Raw genomic sequence first — 23027 nt, forward strand, 5'->3', positions numbered from 1 at the left:
GAGCTGTTGCCTAAGCATTGATGTATCTGGCTGTGCTGATGATGGCTGACTTGTGAGTCCTTCCAGATTTAAGACCCTGGCTTTGCTCTCTTCCCTATTTGTAATTTATACCCTGCAGATGGATTTCTGTGACTCAGTGCCTTTTTGTTACATGCCATTTAAGCTTATGATGTCAGAAATGCCTGAAGAGGTGGAGGAAAGTTAAAATGGCAAAGAGAATGAATATATTTAGTAGAAGTGGGTGTCAAACCTCATGTTTGTTTCTGAATTATTTTCATAGATGATAATGGCAATAGATACTATTAATAAATCATTCTTTGGTTCCAAATATGATTTAAGAATTTGATTTTATTTCTGCACAGATATGTACCATCTAGTATAGCTTCAAGTTATTTTAAAAATTTAATTTAAATAAACTTAAAGTTTTATTTTTAAGATCAGCAAGATGGTTCACACCTAAAATTCCAGCTTCCAGGAAGCTGAGGCAGGAGGATTGCCATGTGTTTACCTCCTGGGTGACATAATGAGTTTCAGGCCAGCCTGAGATATGCCATTAGTTCCTCAAAAAATAAGCTGTTGGATTGTTTTTGAGTCTCAGTCTGATACTCCAGAACATGTATACAATGCTTAATGATCAGATCAAGGTAATTATCGAATAAACCTTAATATTGAGTTCCAGATAGTTCTGCAGATACACCCTCCTCTTACTTAAGGTGAATCTTCTGCATGTGTTCTTTCTGAATCCCAGCTGTACTTACTTTCCCAGGAATAAGGCCTTGTTAGGCACTTTCTCTACGTACTGACCCCTTATTGTTTGAAGCCCCCAGTCCTCGGCACATGTTTAGCACCTTCCATGTGACTAAAGGTGGATTAATCCTCACAGCTTTCTCTACTTTTCCTATGGTCTTTTTCTAGTCTAAATTACTGAGTGATTTAAAAATTATGTAAGCTCAACCTAGTGTTTACAAGCTTCTTAATCCATTACAGACCTGACACTGGACTTCACAAACCTGGTTAGGGATTCTTGGGACTAGGAAATGAGGATAAGGAGGGACAGTCTAGTACTATAGATCTGGAATCTGGTTACAGAGTACTGGGGTCCTAGTTATGGTTTCTATTTCTGGGAAGAGATACCACCGTGACCTTATAAAGGAAAACATTACTTTGGGCTGGCTGCAGGTTCAGAGGTTTAGACTATTGGCATCATGGCTGGAAGTTTGGCAGCATGCAGGCAGACATGGTGCTGAAGAGGTGGCTGAGAGTAAGAGAGGCACACTGGGCCTGGCTTGAGCATCTGAAACCTCAAAGCCCACTTCCTAAGTCTACACTTCCTCCAGCATAGCCAGCCCTCCACTAATGCTGCTCCCTATGACTGTAAGGCCATTTTCACTTAGACCACCACATTCCACTCCCTGACCCCTGTGGGCTTATAGCCTAGTATAGTGTAAAATGCAGTTAGTCTGACTTCAGAAGTCCCTATAGTCTATCACAGTCTCAACCATGTTTACAAGCCCACAGCTGAAAGTCTGTGATACTGAAGGCAGTCTCTTAACTATAACCTGTAAAATCAAAATGAAAAAAAAGAAAAAAAGCAAATCACATACTTCTAACATACAATGACACAGGGCATACATTACTATTCTAAAATGGAAGAAAGGGGAGGATAACATAGAAGTATTGGACCAAAGCAAGATGGAAAGGTAGCTGGGCATACTCAAACTTTGCATATCCATGTCTGATGTCAAATCACTCTTCAGATCTCAAACTCCTTTCAGTTTTTTTGACTACAACACAATTCTTTCTCCTGGGCTGTTAGGAGGCTTTCCACTCCCTGTTAGGAGCTTTCCTTGGCAGGCATCCCAAGACTCTGGTATCTTCAACATCTTGGGGTCTTCAAGGCAGCCCAGGCCTCACCTTTACAGCTTCATGCAAAGGTCTTTCTAGGACTCCGTGAAGGGACATCTGCCTGCCTCAGTGGCTTTCCTTAGTTGTGAAGGGAGATCCTCTAACTCTTTTCTTGTGTCCTTAACTCTATAAACTTAGGTACCATGTGGCTGAAGCTGTGAAGTTCTGCTGCTTGCATGAACCCTTATTCAGATACGTTTTCTCCAGCTTTCTGTTTTGGATCGTTTCTTTCATGGCCTAAGTTTGGCTGTCCTGGAACTTCCTTTGTAGACTTAGGCTGGCCTTGAACTCTGAAATCCACTTGTGTCTACATCCCCAGAGCTGGTGTGTTACCCTGGCCCTAAACTTTTTTAATTCCTTTTTATAAACTGGAAGCTTAGCTGGGTTGGGTCTTGCTCTAAGGTCACCACTCCCTTTACTCCACTTAGCATCAGGTTCTTCTTTAATCTGTTTACACTTCCTGGGATCCCTTTTCTCCCTCAACTGTACATTTTGTATTTTTCCCTGCTCAGCTTAAGTCTTTTCATTGTAGATCTTCATAAGACTGGCTACTATTAGCCACAGAATACAGTCAGTGCTAGGTTGTTTGGAAATGTCCTTTGCCAAAACAATCAATAATTCCTTAATTCAGTGTTAGGCAGATATTTTGGACAAGGGCAAAAAATAGCCACATTCTTCACCAAAATATCACAAGAACAATCTCTAGGCCACATACTAATATTTTCCCCTGAAACTTCTTAAACTGGGCTCTCCTAGTTCATATCACCCTCAGTACCACTGTCTTCCATGATCCTACTTGCATGGCTCATTAAGCCCTGTTTAAAATGTCCGATGGCTTTTCTAGTTCAAAGTCCCAAAGTGTTCCATATTCTTCTAGGCAAAATCAATGTCAGGCTATTATAGCAATACCCCATCCTGGAGCCAGCTTCCTTAGAGTTTCTATTGCTGGGAAGAGACATCATGACCACAACTCTTAGAAAAAAAAGGCATTTAATTGGGCCAGCTTACAGTTCAGAGGTTTACTCCATTGTCCTAATAGCAGGAAGCATGGCAGCATGCAAGTAGACATGGTACTAGAGAGGTAGCTGAGTGATCTACACTAAAATCAGCAAACAGCAGGAAGAGAGTGCCACACTGGGCCTGCCTTGAGCATCTGAAACCTCAAAGCCCACCCATCAGTGACACGCTTCCTCCAATAAGGCCATACCTACTCCAACAAAGGCAGACCTCCAGTAATGCCACTCCCTATGAGTCTATGGAGGCCATTTTCATTCAAACCTCAGTTAGTTACTTCATTCCTGGTGGAATCTTAGAATGGATCAGAACAGAACACATTATGGTATTTGGAGATTTAGCCATAAAATGTCAAGATACAAGAGTAAAAAGAGAGCAGAAGTGATCGTGTGTGTGTGTGTGTGTGTGTGTGTGTGCGCGTGTGTGCACGCGCGCACTTGTCTATGCAGGTGTGTATCCCGCTAGACAGTGTGGCCAGAGAGCCCAGATGTGCCTGGTGTCTGCCCAGCACTGGGGTTATAGACACACACTGACACTCTTAGTCTCCTACCTGGATGCTGGGGATCTGAACTCAGTTTCTAACGCTTACACAACAAACACTTTACTTTTTGTTTACCCACTGAGCCATCTCCCCAGCACAGAGGCTTGTTTATTTAGAAGATGTAGAAAGGATTTCTAATGGACAGAGAGGAGGCAGATTTAAACTGAGGTGTTCAATACAACATCTTTCTATAACTTTTTCCCTCTAATCTTTGTTTTATACTTCTTTTCTAGAAATTTGTTGCCATAGCCCAGACTTGTTTTCAACACCCAAGACCTGAAGTTTTTGGCCTTTTTAGTGCTTTGTTATCATGATTCTTTTCATTAGCTCTCTTCCCCAGTTTAGATGTCTTAGTAGTAGCTCCCCTTCTGTTGCTGGTTTGAATCCTCACATTTAATCTTTTGTTTCTTGATATATTCAGCCTTAGAGCCAATAGAATAGAAAAAGTTTGAGCACCGGGCTTCTTCTATGTATACAGATGGTGAAAATTAAGTGGTAACAAAAACTCCTAAGGAATAAGTTTTGTGTAGACTGAAGGAGAAAGGTTTGTTTCATGGAAACTGAAGCCACACATAAATCGTCCCTTCTCATAGCCTGTGTGTGTCCTTGCAGGATGTATGCTTATGATAAAGTCAGAAAGAGATACTAACTACCACTGCTAAGGAAAGCAAGGTTTTTATCCTAATGTAAAAATGGGCCTATTGTCATTGAATAACAGCATACTTTTGTTATGTTGCCTGTGGTGATTCTGTTATGGAGATCATGAATGAGCTTTTGCTCTTTGACTGGAAATAAATTTCTTGGGGATGACCAGAAAAAAAAATACATAATTAATAGCTGAATAAAGAATTAATTGAAAACTTCTCTTTTTAATTTTTCAGGTGTTTGGCAACCAGCTCATTCCTCCCAATGCACAAGTGAAGAAAGCCACTGTCTTTCTGAATCCTGCAGCTTGCAAAGGGTATTTCAATTGGTGACTTACTGTATTTAGTTTTTCTAAAGGCAAAGGACAAAATCCCCCACAAAGGCGGGTGGTAGACTGAGTAGGACTAGAATGACTAGGCCCCATTACTCTGCAGCCACAGGAGTTATTCTCAGAGTGGAAGTAATGGTTACTGTGGTTACTGTGAAGTAACTCTGCAGCAAATTGATGCTCGTCCAACACCAAGGGCTTACTTCAGCTTGAGAGTGGTCCTCCTGGGATGACTGCTCTCCTGCCCTGCACACTATGCGAGGCTGTCACCACAAGAAGTATGGGAGATCAGGAGCACTGTGGGCTCAGGAGGGACAGTACATTCTTTCCAAAGTAGGGAACCTTTAGCTGGTCTTGGAGGAAAATGTGCACTCATCCTAAACGAGGATGTGGCCATAGGGCAGTGACCTAAGGATAGGGACGATTGTCCCTGGTAAGTGATGCATGAAAGGATTGTGGGAAATAAGGTGGGACGAGCAGTGGGGCTTTTGCTAGAGAGGTGTATTTGTTGGTTAGTTGATTGCACCCGTTGTATCACCCTGAAGCGGAGGGTTGTATCACCCTGAAGCAGAGGGTACTGTGATGGCAAGGAAAGGGTGGGGGGAGCTCAAAATTGCCCTACATGGGGGAAAAGCCACAAGCAGAAAAAAAAAGTTCACAGCGTTAGTTAGGTTGTTGGAAATATAAACGCAAAGGCATTATTGATTGCTTTAAAGAAACAGTTTAAAAATTACCTTTAAAAATAGAATAAATAAATTGAAGAGGGGAAAATTACTTCTTATTATTTCCAGTGCCCAGATCAATTGTGCTTTGAGTACTTTGTATTCGGGTAATTTGTGAGTATATACTAGGCTGGACACTATAAACTGAAGTCACATGACGTCAATAATGAGTAGCTGAGGCTGGATTGTAAGTGTTCAGGCACTGTTGTCTGAAGCAAAAAGAAGCAGGGGCCCCCAAAGTCAGATCTGTAGGATCTTTTGGGGAAGCTTGAGTATGACTTCATATAAGAGGTGTATTGACCTCTGCTGTAAAATTATGAAACCTTGCTTAATAGAATATTGCTAGACTTGGTTAAGACCACTTCCCTTCTCCATAAACACACCAGTTTTTAATCTCAGTAATAAATGATACAAGTTCTTAAACAGCACAACCAGAACACCCAGTGTACCAGTATATCAGTCACTGGCCTGGTGGGGGCAGTAGAGAGCTCAGAGTGAGAAAGAGAGAGAGAGAGAGAGAGAGAGAGAGAGAGAGAGAGAGAGAGAGAGACTGTCTGTCTGTGTGTGTTTGCTTCTAGAATATTCTGAGTTACTTAGCCTCCTAAATCTTCAGTTTACTGAACTATAAAACTAAACAACATAATAGACACAAAGCCAAAACATGTACATTAAGAACCACGATGCAGAATATGATGTATTTGTGTTAAATGCTGCAGTGCTTATAGGTGTTAATTGTTTATAGAGGCCTGCTGCTGCTGCTGCCGTGTGATGATGATGATGATGATGATGATGATGATGTTTGTGTCTAGCTGGGTTCATAATATTCTCCACTTGGTACTCTCATTTTTCCCAAAAATTCTTACAAGCTTCTTTTCACCCTTCTTTAAAGATAGCTGTTTGATGTGCTTGTCTTTTAGAAATCTTTTAATTTCTGGTGAAAATGTTTTGGCAGTTTCCTTAAGATAGAATCAACTATTATAAGTTCTGGCCTCCAATAAGTACTTGGTTGTGGGTTTTGTTGTTTGGGTTTTGCTGCTGTTTTTGCTTTTTTTCCAGCCCATATTGTTTGAATATTCACAACTTAATTTTTTAGAGATTTAGGTCCTTACATTTGATGCATAGCTGAATGTCCAGGAAGGCTTATTTCTTCCTTTTTGCACCAGTGTGTGTGTGTGGGTGTGTGTGTGGGGGGTGTGTGTGTGTGGGGGGGTAATGTATGTGTGTGTGTGTGGGGGGGTGCTCGCGCATGAGGCCTGAGGTGGATCTTCTCTTGCTCTTCCACTTTACTCACTGAGGTAAAGTCTCACAACACAACTCACAGCTTACCACATCACGGCTGCTGTCCCTAGCCAGGTTGCTGTGGAGGTGGGAGACCCAGCAGGCCATCACACCACTGGGTGCTTCTGTGGGTTTTCACACCTGAGCTTGTTTAGCCAGCCTTAACCATCACTGAGACATCACTCCAGGCCCTGCTTACATTTTAAAAATTAAAGCAGATTCTTGTTTGTAAGTGCAATACTTTATCTAAAGGTAGGCAAAGGTGCAGCCACAAATGGCCTCCTATAGCAAGGTAGATTCCTGAATGCATCTGGGACACAGAGCTCTAAAACTCCCCAGCACCTTTTGTTTTAAAGCTTTTACTATTTAATGTCCCCGTTTTTGTCATTGTGGCTATGCGGTAACACATAATGTATAATTTATTGTACAGCTATCTCATTATGTAGGACTGGTTTAAAACTTCAGGAGAACTTTAAGAAACAAGGTAACTATGTGTTTACTGTTAATAAATAATACATTAAAGAAGTAATTATCTTGTGTGGTGCCTGAGTCTAGAAATTGCTGTAAGTACATAAAGTTTTTATTCAGGCCTGGTGCTATTGCACTCTTAATTATGTAATAAATAATGTATTTCTTACTGGCAACACTTGTTTTTCAATCTGAAGAAAAGTCCTTTTGCTTTTATTGTAGAGCTTTCCTGAACCAGTGGCATCGAGCAAAGATGCGAATTAACAGCTGGTGCTCAGATTGGTTCCTTAGACTCATGGGAGGTTCAGCTTGGTCATGGTGGATAGGGCAGAGTCAGACTTCATCAGAGGTTTGCTTTCAGGAAGTAGGTCTGCTCTGCTCCCAGCTGCTCTGGTCTTATCATTTCAGGAGGAAAAACATCCCTTACAGTGCCCCTACATTCACCTGTTTATCTGGGTTAGGTGCAAACATGGTGAGGGGGAAGAGTCAATTAATTTCCATGTTGATTTCATATTCATTCTGATGGGTGACAAAAGGTCTCAGTTAGGACCAATGGTGATATCTTCTCAGTTTCTATCCTGGTTCATAATAAGGACTCTTTGTTATATTGACATTTTGTTCTTTTCAGTAAAGATGGCGAATGTCTTCTGTGTTCAACTCTTAAGTATTCCTCAGTAGCTGCCTTTGAATTTCTCATATAAACATCCTTAAGAAAGGGGCTGGAGAGATGGCTCAGTGGTTAAGAGTACTGGATGCTCTTCTAGAGGTCCTGAGTTCAAATCCCAGCAACCACATGGTGGCTTACAATTATCTATAATAGAATCTGATAGAGCACTCATACATTAAATAAATAAATAAATAAATCTTTAAAAAATATATATCCTTAAGAAAGGCAAAGCATGCATCATTGCTTTTTAAGGAAACTATATTTTAGTAAGACAGCTAACTGAAAATGTACATAGAAGTTATATGTTTTAATACTGTTTTTGGTGTGTGTGTGTATGAGAGAGAGGGGGGGTTGATTTCCACTCTACCATTTGATTTGTGTGGAGAGACTTTGCCACTTCTGCCTTTAATTCCTGGACTGTTTTGAGTCTTGACCTGCATTGGGCTGGAGTGCAGTCATGGACTAATGTTCTAATGTTCACTAGAAGTACACAAGCCCGTCCTAAAAGGGGCCACAGCCATGCTGTTTGCCTTTCCTCAGAGTTTACTTCTATGATGGGAGGAGATTTATTCCCTCATTCATTTGTATACTAATCCATTATTTACTTAGTGAGTACTTTTGAAATAGCCTACCCATAATCCTAGAAGTTGGAGGGTTCAAGAATTAATAAGGGCTGGTTTTAATTTTTTAAGTTTCTCCAGTAGTCCTAAAGTCAGTTTTGAAAGCTGTCCTCCTCATGTGTTGAGAACATTGCTGATGGACAGATGTATATCAGGTGCTAGCAGGACAAAGATGGGCTTCTGTGCTTGGGAGATGTAGACTGGCATTACATTAACTATCCTTGTTAGTCATCTATCCTAGTAAAAATTCAGCTCTCATAGAAATACTTTTGATTTGTCTCTACAAGTTTAAAAATTTGGAATGATCCCTAGTGTTTAAACTTAAAAAAAAAAAGATGTGCCTTTTTCCAGAAGAGTGTGTGGTTAGTAAAGGGTTAAGTAAATCATTTTTGTTCCCCTGGGCCATATAAATAATGTTACAGTAAATACCTCTGCTCCTTGCTGGAGAATATTAGTAAGTTCCAGTAACAGGCAGCCATGCTGTGAGCGTGTGAGTGTTCAGACAAGCTCTGTTTGATGTGTCACTGTATCTGGCATTGGGAATTCTGTGAGGATCAAGCTTTATAATTTTGAGTGGAGCTAACTGCTCATTATTGCTCTAAAGAATGTAGCTTCCCAAATGTATACAAGCTGACTGGGAAGAGACAAACTATTTTTCTCTCTATGGTAACTCACCGTTGAACTGCCTATTCTTGAACAAATAAAGAAACTGTGTTCTCTAGGGCACATGGTTACAGTTTTTTTATTCTCAGTTTGAGAATGTGTCTTAAAATATTGTGCTTTTTCCCCCCTTTGTCTACAGCAAAGCCAGAACTCTATTTGAAAAAAATGCTGCTCCAATTTTACACCTGTCTGGCATGGATGTGACTGTTGTCAAGGTGAGACTTCCTCTAGAGTCTTTACGTACACAGATCACCATTTCTCATGTATTCATGTGTTCTCTGCTCTTGCCTTCTGAGCAGAACCCAGTTTTCACTGAAGATAAGAATATCAATGTTGTGTCTGTTCTATTAATTACTCAAAGCAGTTTTGTTTTCTCCTGACATGGTCAGATTTTTATTGCAGCACAGACTCGTGGGTGTGGTCTTGATACTTTGCAGCAGGTAAAGCTCTCCCAGTTGTCAGAGTCCGTTTCCCAAAATACAAAGCCCTCTACTTTGAGCAGTTTAATTTCTTGGTAGTTTGACTAACAGGTAAACATTTCCTTCCTGGTAAAAAAATTATTTGTGATAAAGAATTTTTTAAAGTAAAATCATTAGAATTTGTGATATTTTAGGTAAGAAGGAAAAGGGACAAAATTATTTAGAAGGAATTATACATTTTAGACATCTCTGTTTCCATTTTGATAACTTTAAGCAGCATATGTGTGAGTGTATGTGCTGTACATTTAGTCAAAGCCAGTCTTCTGCTATATTTATTTTTAATTAATGAAAGAAAAAATTAAATTGTGTGTATATATGTGCATAGCATGTATGCCTAGTGTCCACAGAAGCCAGAAGAGAATTACCAGGTTCCCTGGAACTGGAGTTATAGGTAATTGTGAGCTGCACTGTGCGGGCTAGGACTCAAAACAAGATTCACTGGAAGAGCAGCAAGCACTCTTAACTGTTGAGTCTTCGCCCCGGCCCCTGCCCCCTCTGTGTTTTAAAATAGTGTTTTTTTTTTTTTAATTATTTTTTGTTTTTTTGAAATTATGGTGTAATTACACAATTTCCCCCTTCCATTTCCTCCCTCCAGACACAGTCATATACCCATCCTTGTGAAAATGGTGTTTCTAATAATATTTTATTAATTCTTTGAGACTTTCATACAATATATTTTGATAATTTTCATTCCCCACTACTCCCACTAACTCTGTCTCCCCATCTGCACTCCCTAATTCCCTAACCCTCCTAACTTCATGTCCTTTAAAAAAAAAATTGACTCAATTTTGTGCTAGCATCTACTGGAGTGGGACCTACCAGGGACCAGCTCTTAAGAAAACTATCTTTTCCTTTCCTAGAAGCCATGAATTGTCACTAGTTCCTTAATTAGTGTTGGCAGCTCCTAAGCCCCTTTCATTAGCCTAGAACGTTGACTGGACTGATGTTAATTTGTTTCTAAATTACACTTTGAGTATATCATAGAGATTAGAAGGTCATGCAGTAAAATTTCCATGCAACTTTGGATTCACCTTTTTTAACATATCAGACTTGATCTCACAGTTGTTTGCCTCTGGGGTTAGGAGAAAGGGGAGACATCACGGAAGCATCTACAGTGTGCCACAGTCTAGGCATGGGAGACCGTAGGGTGGTCACGGAGGGCTGCTATTACTAGTTTCTTAATATTTGATGAAACTTGGATAAAACCCTGCGCCTGGAGACTTGCTGAAGGGAGACGGTGCATATTAGGCTTCAATAGTACTCTAAGTTCGTAAGTTCTGTTTCTCTTTGGAAGATAATTTCTTCAAGGAATTTGTTTTTCCTTGGTTTTCACATTAGTTGGCATTGGGTTGTTTATGATGTTCACTTTTAACTTTGTGTTGCTTTTGTAATGTTCCATTTTACCCTTGGCCTCAGCTGGGCCTGCTCTTGTGCATCGCCATCATCCTCCTCACCCTCACTTCCCAACACGCACACAAACACACACAGTAGTCTCCAAGATGGTTTTTCAATTTAACTAGTTCTGCTAGGACCCAGTTTGCCTGTCATTTCACTGACAAGGTTGTTTCATTTCTCGTCTTCTTTTAAAAATTTATTTCCTTCATTTTACTTTATTTGCTGTTCTGCTGGTCTGAGATTCTCATTGGTTTCCCCCCAACACACACACACACACACACACACAGTGCACATTTACAGCCGTAAACTGGCTTCACCTGTATCCTGTCACTTTAGACACAGTTCTTTCATGACCATTGCTCATGATTGTTTCATTTCCATCATGACTTTTGCCTGACCTGTGAGTTACTTTAATGTGTTTTCATTTTCAGAGCTAAAGGTTTTCTGGGTATCATTTTGTTTAGGATTTCTGAGTTAACTACATCATGATCAAAGAAGTATTCTATGTAATTTTAGGATCAAAGTTTATTGGGATTTGTCTTTGGATCTAGATTAAATATAGTTTGGTTTTTTGTGTGTTCTATGTATGCCTAAAAATAATTGATATTAATTACTGAATATTATATTCTGTTTATGACCTATAAACCAAATCTATTCATTGTGTTCTACAAATCTTCTATGTATCTCCTCTTCTTTTAATTTTGCTTTTATTGATGATAACTATTTTAAACTATCCTGTCAGGGGAATTATAGATATCCCAGTATGATTGTGAATTTGCCCATTTCTTGTTTTTTGTTTTTTGTTTTTGGCTGGGCAGTCATGGTGCACGCCTTTAATCCCAGCACTTGGGAGGCAGAGGCAGGCGAATTTCTGATGTCCAGGCCAGCCTGGTCTACAGAGTGAGTTCCAGGACAGCCAGTGCTATACAGAGAAACCCTGTCTTGAAAAAAACCTAGTTTGCCTATTTCTATAGATAATTTTGTCTTTTTTTTTTTTATTACATGTTAAGATGATTAATTCTCGAGAACTGGACTAAACACAAATTTTTCTTAAAGACAGTTTGATCCAATTAATGTTTGTTGTAAATGTTGATACATTTGGATTTTGTGGTCTTTAGCTTTTAGTGGTTGAGCCTCTCCAGCCCAACTGTTGATATATTTAAACCCATTTCTCTGCTAGTTGTATAGACCTGGGTTCAACTATTGCTTTTGTGAGCAGGATCTTACTGGTTGGCAGTCTGTGTTTAGAACTGACTTTGTGTTTGTCCAGGCAGGAATCCTTAATGTCAGGGCTGGAGAAGAATATTTTTATGGCCTTACTCAAGTTTGGTTGATGACTGGTGTGTGGCCCAGGTGGTCTCCACTAAGCATCCTCACATGGTAACTGAGTTTTCTGAAAGAAATAAAACACATCCCATTTTATTTCTAAATACTTGAAGATATGTGTTTCAATAAGGAAGTATATTTTTCTGTGTAACTATTTTAACATCTATATACCCAACAAATGTAACAATTCTTTTTTTCCATTGGATTTTTTTTAAATTTTTTTTATTCAATATAATTTATTTACATTTCAAATGATTTCCCCTTTTCTAGCCCCCCACTCCCCGAAAGTCCCGTAAGCCCCCTTCTCTTCCCCTGTCCTCCCACCCACCCCTTCCCACTTCCCCGTTCTGGTTTTGCCGAATACTGCTTCACTGAGTTGCGGATTTGTCCTCTTGATGGTGTCCTTTGCCTTACAGAAACTTTGTAATTTTATGAGGTCCCATTTGTCAATTCTTGCTCTTAGAGCATACGCTATTGGTGTTCTGTTCAGAAACTTTCTCCCTGTACCGATGTCCTCAAGGGTCTTCCCCAGTTTCTTTTCTATTAGTTTCAGAGTGTGTGGCTTTATGTGGAGGTCCTTGATCCATTTGGATTTGAGCTTAGTACAAGGAGACAAGGATGGATCAATTCACATTCTTCTGCATGCTGACCTCCAGTTGAACCAGCACCATTTGTTGAAAAGGCTATCTTTTTTCCATTGGATGTTTTCAGCCTCTGTCGAGGATCAAGTGGCCATAGGTGTGTGGGTTCATTTCTGGATCTTCAATCCTGTTCCATTGATCCTCCTGCCTGTCACTGTATCAATACCATGCAGTTTTTAACACTATTGCTCTGTAGTATTGCTTGAGGTCAGGGATACTGATTCCCCCAGACTTTCTTTTGTTGCTGAGAATAGTTTTAGCTATCCTGGGTTTTTTGTCGTTCCAGATGAATTTGATAATTGCTCTTTCTAACTCTGTGAAGAATTGAGTTGGGATTTTGATGGGTATTGCATTGAATCTGTATATTGCTTTTGGCAAAATGGCCATTTTATCCATTGGATATTTTATTTATTTACATTTCATATGTTATCCTCTTTCTCTGTTTCCCTCCCAGAAAGCCCCCATCCCATCCCCCTTCCCCTGCTTCTATAAGATGTTCCCTCATTCACCCAACCACTTCTGCCTCCCCACCTTGGCATTTCCCCTACACTGGGACATAGAGCCTTCTCAGGACCAAGGGCCTCTCCTCCCATTAATGCTCGAGGCCATCCTCTGCTACACATGCAGCTGGAACCATTGGGTCCCTCCATGTGTACTCTTTGGTTGTTTAGTCCCTGGGAGCTCTGGGGGGAGGGGAGATAGGGGAGGTCTGGTTGGTTGATATGCAACATTTTTTTTTTTTTTTTTTTTTTTTTTTGGTTCTTTTGAGACAGGGTTTCTCTGTGTAGCCCTAGCTGTCCTAGAACTCACTTTGTAGACCAGGCTGGCCTGGACCTCAGAAATCCGCCTGCCTCTGCCTCCCAAGTGCTGGGATTAAAGGTATGCGCCACCACCACCCGGAGTAACAATTTTTTAATACCAAAGCCCTATGACTTTTGGGTTTGTATTTTGTAATTTTTCCAATGTAAGATACTCAACAATTTTACACACATTCATACACACACACACACACACATATAAATATTAATGTTTCTTCTTATAGTTCAGTTGAAACTATTGGTCTTTGAAAGGTTGATCTCCTGTCTTTTCTGTTAAATTTTTTTTAGAAATACTTTTTTTTATTTGATATATTTTTTATTTACATTTCAAATGATTTCCCCTTTTCTGGCCCCCCACTCCCCGAAAGTCCCATAAGCCCCCTTCCTTCCCCCTGTTCTCCCACCCATCCCTTCCCACTTCCCTGTTCTGGTTTTGCCCTATGCTGCTTCACTGAGTCTTTCCAGAACAAGGGGCCACTCCTCCATTCTTCTTGTACCTCATTTGATATGTGGATTATGTTTTGGGTATTCCAGTTTTCTAAGTTATTATCCACTTATTAGTGAGTGCATACCATGATTGATCTTTTGAGACTGGGTTACCTCACTTAGTATGATGTTCTCTAGCTCCATCCATTTGCCTAAGAATTTCATGAATTCATTGTTTCTAATGGCTGAATAGTACTCCATTGTGTATATATACCACATTTTTGCATCCATTCTTCTGTTGAGGGATACCTGGGTTCTTTCCAGCATCTGGCTATTATAAATAGGGCTGCTATGAACATAGTGGAGCACGTATCCTTATTACATGCTGGGGAATCCTCTGGGTATATGCCCAGGAGTGGTATGGCCGGATCTTCCAGAAGTGAGGTGCCCAGTTTTCTGAGGAACCGCCAGACTGATTTCCAGAGTGGTTGTACCAATTTGCAACCCCACCAGCAGTGGAGGAGTGTTCCTCTTTCTCCACATACTCGCCAACACCTGCTGTCTCCTGAATTTTTAATCTTAGCCATTCTGACTGGTGTAAGGTGAAATCTGAGGGTTGTTTTGATTTGCATTTCCCTAATGACTAATGAAGTTGAGCATTTTTTAAGATGCTTCTCAGTCATCCGAAGTTCTTCAGGTGAAAATTCTTTGTTTAACTCTGTACCCCCATTTTTAATAGGGTTATTTGGTTTTCTGGGGTCTAACTTTGTTAGTTCTTTGTATATATTGGATATTAGCCCTCTATCTGATGTAGGGTTGGTGAAGATCTTTTCCCAATTTGTTGGTTGCCGATTTGTCCTTTTGATGGTGTCCTTTGCCTTACAGAAACTTTGTAATTTTATGATGTCCCATTTGTCAATTAGAAATACTTTTAAATTTAAAAAAAAAATTGCAAAAACTATATATACATATTTATCTATTTCACCCTGATTATTAACATTTTTATTGTTTTCACATTTCTCTTTACATAAATGTGCATGTATACATATAATATAGACAAAGGAATTCTTGTCTATATTATGGATGAAATCATTCAACCCTGATGTATTAACTCACCTTTAGGCTCCTCTCCTTTCCCTAGAAGTTAGTGTGTGGATCTCAAGGTTCTATCCTGTAAAGCGTCTGTTGTCCTCTCTGGTGATCAGTTCCTATCCAGGGTCCTCCTAAAGTTACCTGTATAGCACATACTCTGTTATGTTTGAGGGGTTTCCTGAGAGTAACAAAATAACTTGTTCTATGCTGGGAACTGGGCACAAAGTGCAGGTATTTCAACACTGTAGGTGTTAGCCCATCTGCTATTTAAGTATTTAGTTTTTGCCTGCTAGTGTGTCTAGTGTATTTCTATTTCATTCACTTTATGCCCTTTTTAAACATTTGTCTCCAGGGGTATACATATCAGTGTACACCCTGATGATGACTGAGACGTACATCAAGCGTTCAGTACAAATGGGAGGGCTGGAGTGTTCTTCTATGGGTCCTTTCAAACACACCTGCATTGTTTTATGTGCCATCATAGCAAAACAGTAATAATCTTCATTTACTTAACACAGTTGCAAACACTTTTCTAGCTGTTTTAAATTCTGCTGTGCAGCAATAATACAGGAAAGCCATGATTATCCCTCTCTCGATACATGGAAATTCATTGATAAGGAAATTAGACTCCAGTGAGTTTAAAGCTACTCGGTTAAAAAGTAGCAGAGCTTAGATTTAATGTAGGTCTCTTGGGTCCTGAAATCTGTACTACTTTTCATTATATCTACTTCCCTTTTTGCATATGCACTTGACTTCCTGCCTTCAGATTAAAAAAAGGGTGTAAACAGTGTAATAGAAGCCACAGTGGACTGGAAAAGAGCCCTGTGACTGGCTAGCTGTCTAACTAAGGCAAATTATTGGGCTTGAATTTCATTTTTAGAATGAGGAGCTGTGTAGGTAGTTTCTCAAGCCAGTTCTGTCTTAGGAATAATATATATTTTATAGTATAAAGCTATAAAAGTCCATACCTAATTGCTTTCATAGGACTTTCATGTCTTTTAACCATGTAAAATCAAGAGAGTAAATATAAAACTTTAAAGAACATGACCCACCTTTTCATCCTTTAACATGTTGTCTACAGTGACAAGTTTACCAAAGCCATTTTGATATTTCAGACAGATTATGAGGGACAAGCCAAGAAGCTCCTGGAACTGATGGAAAACACTGATGTGATCATTGTCGCTGGAGGAGATGGCACACTGCAGGAGGTAGGATCTTCCCTCCCCATTTAGGGCCATTTTTAAGGGGAGAGAAATGGAAATTAGGTTCTTGGACAATGGCAACAATAATTAAGGAAATAGCTATAATTTATTATTTTAAGGCTATTTCTCCCAAACTTGTACAGCCCTACGCTTTTCTCTTGCACTTTTCTTTCCTTGTTTTTGGTAAATCTTCCTCCACGCTCAAAGAAGGGTTTATATGTAAGCAAGTTTGTTTGAGAAAATTAAATAAAACAAGCAAGGCTCTATAATCAAGCACTTAGGATGAAGTGGGAAGATCTTGAGTTCCAGTTAGTCTTGGGCTACATAGCAAGATTAGATCTCAAATACTGAATAAAGTGGGAGGGAAAGTGGTGTGGATGGGCTAAGTTTGTTATAGTGTGCATTCTGTTATGTCTTAGCTCTGTGATGGCATCAAGGTTGCACTACAAGGACAAGTCCTCATTAAAGGAAAGTTTCTCTCAAGAAAACACTTTTATGGCCACTCACATCATTCTGTTGTATAGAAAGTCAACTCTTAAGACTGCATTTGCAGAAAGAGATGATACTTGTTCAGATATATGTGTTTGTCTTCTTTTCTGTTCTTTCTAAAGTTGGTTGTTTGGCAATTAGTGCCACAGAACAAACCTCATGTAGGCTGGGCAAGTGCTCTATTGCTGAGCTACATCCCTAGCCCCGTCTTGTTCTAATAGTAATACACGGATCCTCAGTGAGATGTTACTCCTATTACAATGCCCAAGGCAGAGAACACTGGCAGAGTCAAGAGCTGATGAGTGTAGTAGGAGCTGTCACTCATTGATGGTGGGAATGCAGAATGGTTTAGTCACTTTATGTCTATCTGAATAACCAAGATCCAGGTCAAACAAAATGGAAAATGAGTGGTTTCACTGAAAACTGAATATACTCTTGCCATGTGGTCCTGCAATTGTGCTCACTGGAAGTTATACAGAGGAGTTCACATCTCATGTACATACAAAAAATCTGCACATGGTTGTTTATAGCATCTTTATCTATAGTCAAGCAAATGTAGAAAAAATGAAGGTGTCCTTTAATAGGTTAATTGTAGAGGAGCATACCCAAGTTATTTATCATGAAAAAAAAAAGAGAATTATCCAGTTACAACAGAATTTGGAGCATATTACTAAGTGAAAGAAATACAAAAAGACTACAGTTCAACTCTTTGACTTCTGGGTCTTGCAACAGTAGAGAGAGTAAAAGGATAAGAGGTTGCCTGAGGTTGGGAGAAGAGAAGGATTAGCGGGCAGCACACAGGTCTTTTAGGGCAATGTGATATTGATGGATAGGAGTGAGTATGTGTTTTTTGTTTTTTTTAAACCTGTGAAGTATACAGCACAAAGTGAACACCAATCTAAACAATAGTTTAGATGGTAATGTAATGAAGATTCATCAGTTTTACCCACATACTACATTACTGTTGACTTTGACCTCTCTTTGGTGGCTTTATCAGTGTGAGGGACCAGAAATGAACAGCAGAAAAGCTGTCCTAAGTTTGACTTGGCATTTATATGAGCCTTAGTAAGCTTCTTTTTGAAAAGGCTGTGCTAATGATCTTATAATTGTTTTTATAGCTTGTTAATGAAATGTGAAGAGCTCTGATTGTATACCTACAAAGAATGAAGCAGATCCCTGACCACCCTTTAATACTGAAACCCAGTGAGGCAGGACAAGATAAAGGGAGGGGATATGTCAACCTTTGTTTTTACAAAATGTTTTAAAGGAAAGACACTGAATTGAAAGACATTTGGCCAGAGAAATGATGGGCATTTTATGGCAGCTCATACCTGCAATCCCAAGGAAGCTGAAAGCAGGAGGAATGCTGTGAGTTCCAGGGGCCTAGGCTACCTAATGATAATGAATAAAATAAAATAAATGGTAATGTTAGTTGTCTAGCCCCTTTGTTTTCATAGCCCTCAGAAAGAAGCACTTGATTTCTGAGCATACTAAGCCAGCCTGTCCTCTGTATTGCAAAAGGCTAACAAAGGCTTTTTGTATAAGTGAAAAGAATTCATATTTCTCTAGGACCTACAACACATTAACATTAGTAAACTTATGTTTTGTAGACCTTGAAATATAACTTTACTAATGTAATGTGGAATTTTTATAATTTATCTTGGTCTGTTTTATTCTAGGTTAAAAATAAAATCTAATTTAGCACTGATCCTATTTGACACTATGATGTGTTTTTAAGATCTAATATTTAATATAGCTTCTAGAAGAAAATAAATAAGTTTATGGTCCATGAAATTTTATTCTAATTTTGTTTTGATAATGAAAATACATGTTATTTATAATATTTTTTACACTCATAGGTTGTTACTGGAGTACTTAGAAGAACAGATGCGGTAAGCTTGTAAAAACTACGTTAAGGTTTTTTTTTTGTTCTCATTCTTTGTCTTTCCCGCTTACAATACATATATTTGTATGTATGTATATGTGTGTATATATACATCATACATACATACATACATACATATATACATACACATATACTTGCATATATATATATATATATATATATATATATCCTTTACTAAGGCTTGAACCCAGGGCTTTGGGTATCTAGATAAGCATGTACCGCATGCACCATTGACTTACATCTCCAGCACTTTGTTCATTTAGTTTTTATTTTGAGACAGGGTCCTGATAAGTTGCCCAGGCTAGCATTGAACTTCTGAGTCTCCTGCCTCAGTCTCTGGAATCTGTGGGATTTCAGGCATAAACCATCATACTCAACTTTTATGTTATATTTTCAATCCAGTACACTTGTGATAGGGTTAGATTTTTAATCAGATGGTGCAATATTTCTTCCTCTGCCATAGGTTACTCTCATGAACCCATGGTGGACTTCCTGTGTTGGCAATCCACGGTGCCATGTACCTTTTAGCAACAGCTAGTGTGCTATATAAAAATTTTCTATAGAATCTTTTCTTCAAGGAATTCTTTTCTAAATCAATAGTGGTGTATGTTCATATAATACGAGCTGTGTAGCAATTAAATGGATGAACTAGGCTTATTTACTTAAGAGCAAGCATAAGGACCTGACTTCGATCCCCAGGATCCATGTAAAATCCCTGAGTACAGTTAGTAATCCCGGGGCTCCCTGGCAAGGAAGAACAGCCTCACAAGTTTCAAGTCATGTGGGAGACCTGATCTAAAAAAATATGGATAGTATGTAGGGAATAAGACAGGAAGTTATCCTGTGGCCTCTTTGTCTACCTTCAATACACACACACACACACACACACACACACACACACTCACTTTCATTCTCCCTCAGATGCACACAGACAGATGTGCAATGTGTATCATACACAAGAATGAAGTAGATCTATATATATCTACATCTTTAGATCTTAGAAATGTTAAATACAAGTAACTTTTTAAAGAAGGTGAAATATTTTTACATGGTTTTAGAAAACAGTACTGCCACTGTATGCTCTTTGGTATGTAAGTGTGTAGTAGGAGGGATCAGGAGAGCAGAATCTCAAAGGACTTCATCTGTCTCTGCCTATTTATTTTAATTTTGAGATCCAATTCATTTCTTAAGACATCAGAAGCAAAATGGCAAATGTTCTTAAATCTGGGTTGTGAACTTAAGAGGTTTTGTAAGATTTCATTCATTTTTCCTGCCACAGTTTAAAATATTTTAGTAAAAACAATAAGGGATTGTGTTCAAAATAGACCTTTAAGAATATTCAAATAACAGCTGTGTATGTGACATTTAGTTAAATCACATGTTATGTCATTAACTGGCCGTTATTTGCCTTACTCTGTTTGAAGTAAGATAGTGTATGAAACACTGTCACCTGCCATTGGTCACTGTAAGATTAGTAGGTATTTTTAGTTGAATTTTGTCTTTGTTTTTCTCAGCCAGTGTGATACTTAGTACAGTCTTTCACACTGGTTCATTGATCCAATTGTTGTAAGATTGTCATTATCTTAACCCAGTTTCATACAAATAATTGTAGTTACGGAGTACCCAAATATGTCTTTTAAATTCTGAGTCATTGTGTTTTCATTGACTGCTTTGTTTTAGAAACTGCTCACGTTGGGGTATTTGCTTACTGGCCTAGAGATGGGGAATGGAGATGAGATGGAAGACAGAGCCAGTTACTTTGTTCTAGAGGATGCTCATATGCCTCCCTTTAAACCTAATCTTCTGACTGTAACAATACAACTTTGTCTTCTTTTTGTTCTACCAGGCTACCTTCAGTAAGATTCCAATTGGATTTATCCCGCTGGGACAGACCAGTAGTTTGAGTCATACACTCTTTGCTGAAAGTGGAAACAAAGTCCAGTAGGTTGTCAATGTGGAATGCTAACATCTGTGTGTGATAGAGCCTGGGACTGAAAATTAACATACATAATAACACCAACTTCTCAAATATTGATAGATGGAAATGTCAAGTTATTGAGAGGGAGTACCCAGCCTTTCAGAGAGTTGGTGTCCTCCTAGTTGAGTTGTGGTACCTTCCTAATCTAGTCATTAGTACATCCTGATGTCAGGGATGGAGATGGACACTTTCTGTCATTGCAGTTTTTCTGACTCTTTACTATAAGACCCTTTCATGAAGGTGAGGGCAGATTTGCTCTGATCATTTCCTTTAAGTACACATGGTGACAAATATCAAGTCTCTTGGGAAACTGAAGTGCTGATAGTGTGCCTTCATTATCTTGGTGATAGAAGCAGGTAAAACTAAGTCACATCCTCGTGACTGCCTGAAGTGGCTGGGATTATGGATATAGTAGATGGGGGAGGGGTGAAGTCCTGACATCTAAGTTACATTGCTGTGAGTCTAACACTGGCCTCAGGACTCACACAAATGAAAGCTTTATAGAACAAAGACCAAATCTTTCAAAAAGATAGTGATCTTGAATTTGAGGCCTGGCTTTCAAAGCAATTAATTAACATAATCTTGAGCAAATGGTTGTCAAAAGACCGAAGTAAATGGACAGTGTTGGAGAAATTGTTACATAGTGTGTAATGTAAGGCTTGTGATAGAAGTCAGAAAGCAAACATTTGTTGAATGAATTAATTAAAAATTTCTAAGAAGTTTTCTTGTTATAACTAAGTCAATAATAATAATAGTCAAGGTTCTTTTTTGAGTTAAATTTTTTTTTTTGGCACAAGTGTGTGTTCTTAGACTAGGTCTTATAAACTGACCTTCCCTGTTGTAATTTTGAGGCCATCAATTGTATCTTTAACAGTTTTATGCTGTTCATAAAAGCATGCGTGCATATAGGACAGCCCAGGCATTCATGTACATGCTTATCAGGCCCTCATCCTACCGTCTCTCTTACGTCATACTTGTACAGGATTCTTCGCCCATCCTGAGGCCTAGCAAGCGGGAGAAGCCACTTTAATGGGCCATGCTTTTTAGTCATAGGTTACAATGTTTGAGGAGCAATAGATAATGATGGATAAATGACTCAAGCAATTTTGCTAGTCTGATGGAAATTCTCCAGTTTAGGACCTGATGATATTAGGGAGCTTGCCTTTCCAGTATATCAGTAGAGATTATTGAACTGCTTTAGCCAGGATTTCCAAATGGCATATCAGTGATCAGAAGTAGATTGTTTTCCTTTTGGAAACCTTACCTATCCAAAAGCCTCCACTCACCTGTGGCCACCCCCAGTGTTCTGCTTTTTAGAAGCTATTTTTCTATGTTTTTAAACTATTGTTATTGCTGCTTCTATTTATGATTTAAAGATTTATAAAAACATAATTTCTAAGCATGCCCCAGGTCCCTTGAGTAATCAGAAACTCTGCTGTTGGCTCAGAGTTTTGCAAAGTTTTTACTATGACTGCTGCCTGGGGCCATGTAGAAAGAACAGAGCTTTGCCTTTGCCCTGCTGTCAAGATTTCTTGTAAAATAATTATTGAAGAAGAACAAAGTCTTTGTTCCTGGAATGTGGCATGTAGCTGGTAACTAATCCTAAATGCCAGGCTGCAGTGCTCCGGTGTTGGGACCTTGAATCACTGTTAGGGAATGACAAATTTGAGGTGCATTTTAGTTGTCTTCTCCCAAGCAATTTATAGAAGCAATTTAATGCAAACAGTCTTTTTGAATTGCAGTAGGTTGAGTTGTTTTAGGTCTCTCAAGCCACTTTCCAAGTCTCTTCCTGTGTGCCAGGTGCTATTCAGATTAGTAAGTACAGTGCACACATCCACTGTGGTGCTTCCATCATAGCCCATACACACTCACAACAATATAGCCTAGACTTGTGAGCCTGCTCCTTGCTTCCTCCAAGTAGAATCTCATTTATGAAAAATTTGCTCTCCACTTCCAACATCTATATTGAAATGAAAAGGAGGTGGGATTCATAGATAAATATGGGTGTTTGGGTGTTTTGCCTGTATGTGGAATTCCCAATGCTCCAGGAGGCCAATAGAGGGCATTGGGTCCCCTGGACCTGGAGGTGCAGATGGCAGTACACCTCATGTGGGTGCTAGCAATTGAACCAGGGTCCTCTGCAAATGCAGCAAGTATTCTTAGCCACTGAGCCATCTTCCCAACCCACAATTGCTTACAATAAATAACAGAGAAAAGCAGTCCAGACAGCATAAGCACTGTTAAGTATATTCAGCAAGTGAAACTCATGTATTGACAGCATGATGAATGCCAAGCAATACAGCAACTATAGGAGCTAATGTGGCCATTTCTTATCAAATTAAACATAAGCTTTTCATACTGTTAGGTATTTACCTAAGAGAAATGCAGACATACAGATCTGTTCAACGACCTAAACCTTATTTG

At 39.1% G+C, this 23027-nt stretch overlaps 1 protein-coding gene across 1 annotated transcript in view; it reads left to right on the forward strand.

The window, feature by feature from the left end:
• The window catches only part of Agk (acylglycerol kinase), a 79022-nt gene that overhangs the window by 20805 nt on the left and 35190 nt on the right, over nucleotides 1–23027 (forward strand). Inside the window, exons 4-8 of the mRNA XM_052173515.1 lie at nucleotides 4342–4421; nucleotides 8991–9066; nucleotides 16144–16236; nucleotides 18579–18611; nucleotides 20472–20566. Of these exons, the coding sequence (XP_052029475.1) occupies nucleotides 4342–4421; nucleotides 8991–9066; nucleotides 16144–16236; nucleotides 18579–18611; nucleotides 20472–20566 (377 nt within the window). The remainder of the gene's footprint in view (nucleotides 1–4341; nucleotides 4422–8990; nucleotides 9067–16143; nucleotides 16237–18578; nucleotides 18612–20471; nucleotides 20567–23027) is intronic.

The sequence above is a fragment of the Apodemus sylvaticus genome, chromosome 2, assembly GCF_947179515.1.
Source record: "Apodemus sylvaticus chromosome 2, mApoSyl1.1, whole genome shotgun sequence".
Taxonomy (NCBI): Eukaryota; Metazoa; Chordata; class Mammalia; order Rodentia; family Muridae; genus Apodemus; species Apodemus sylvaticus.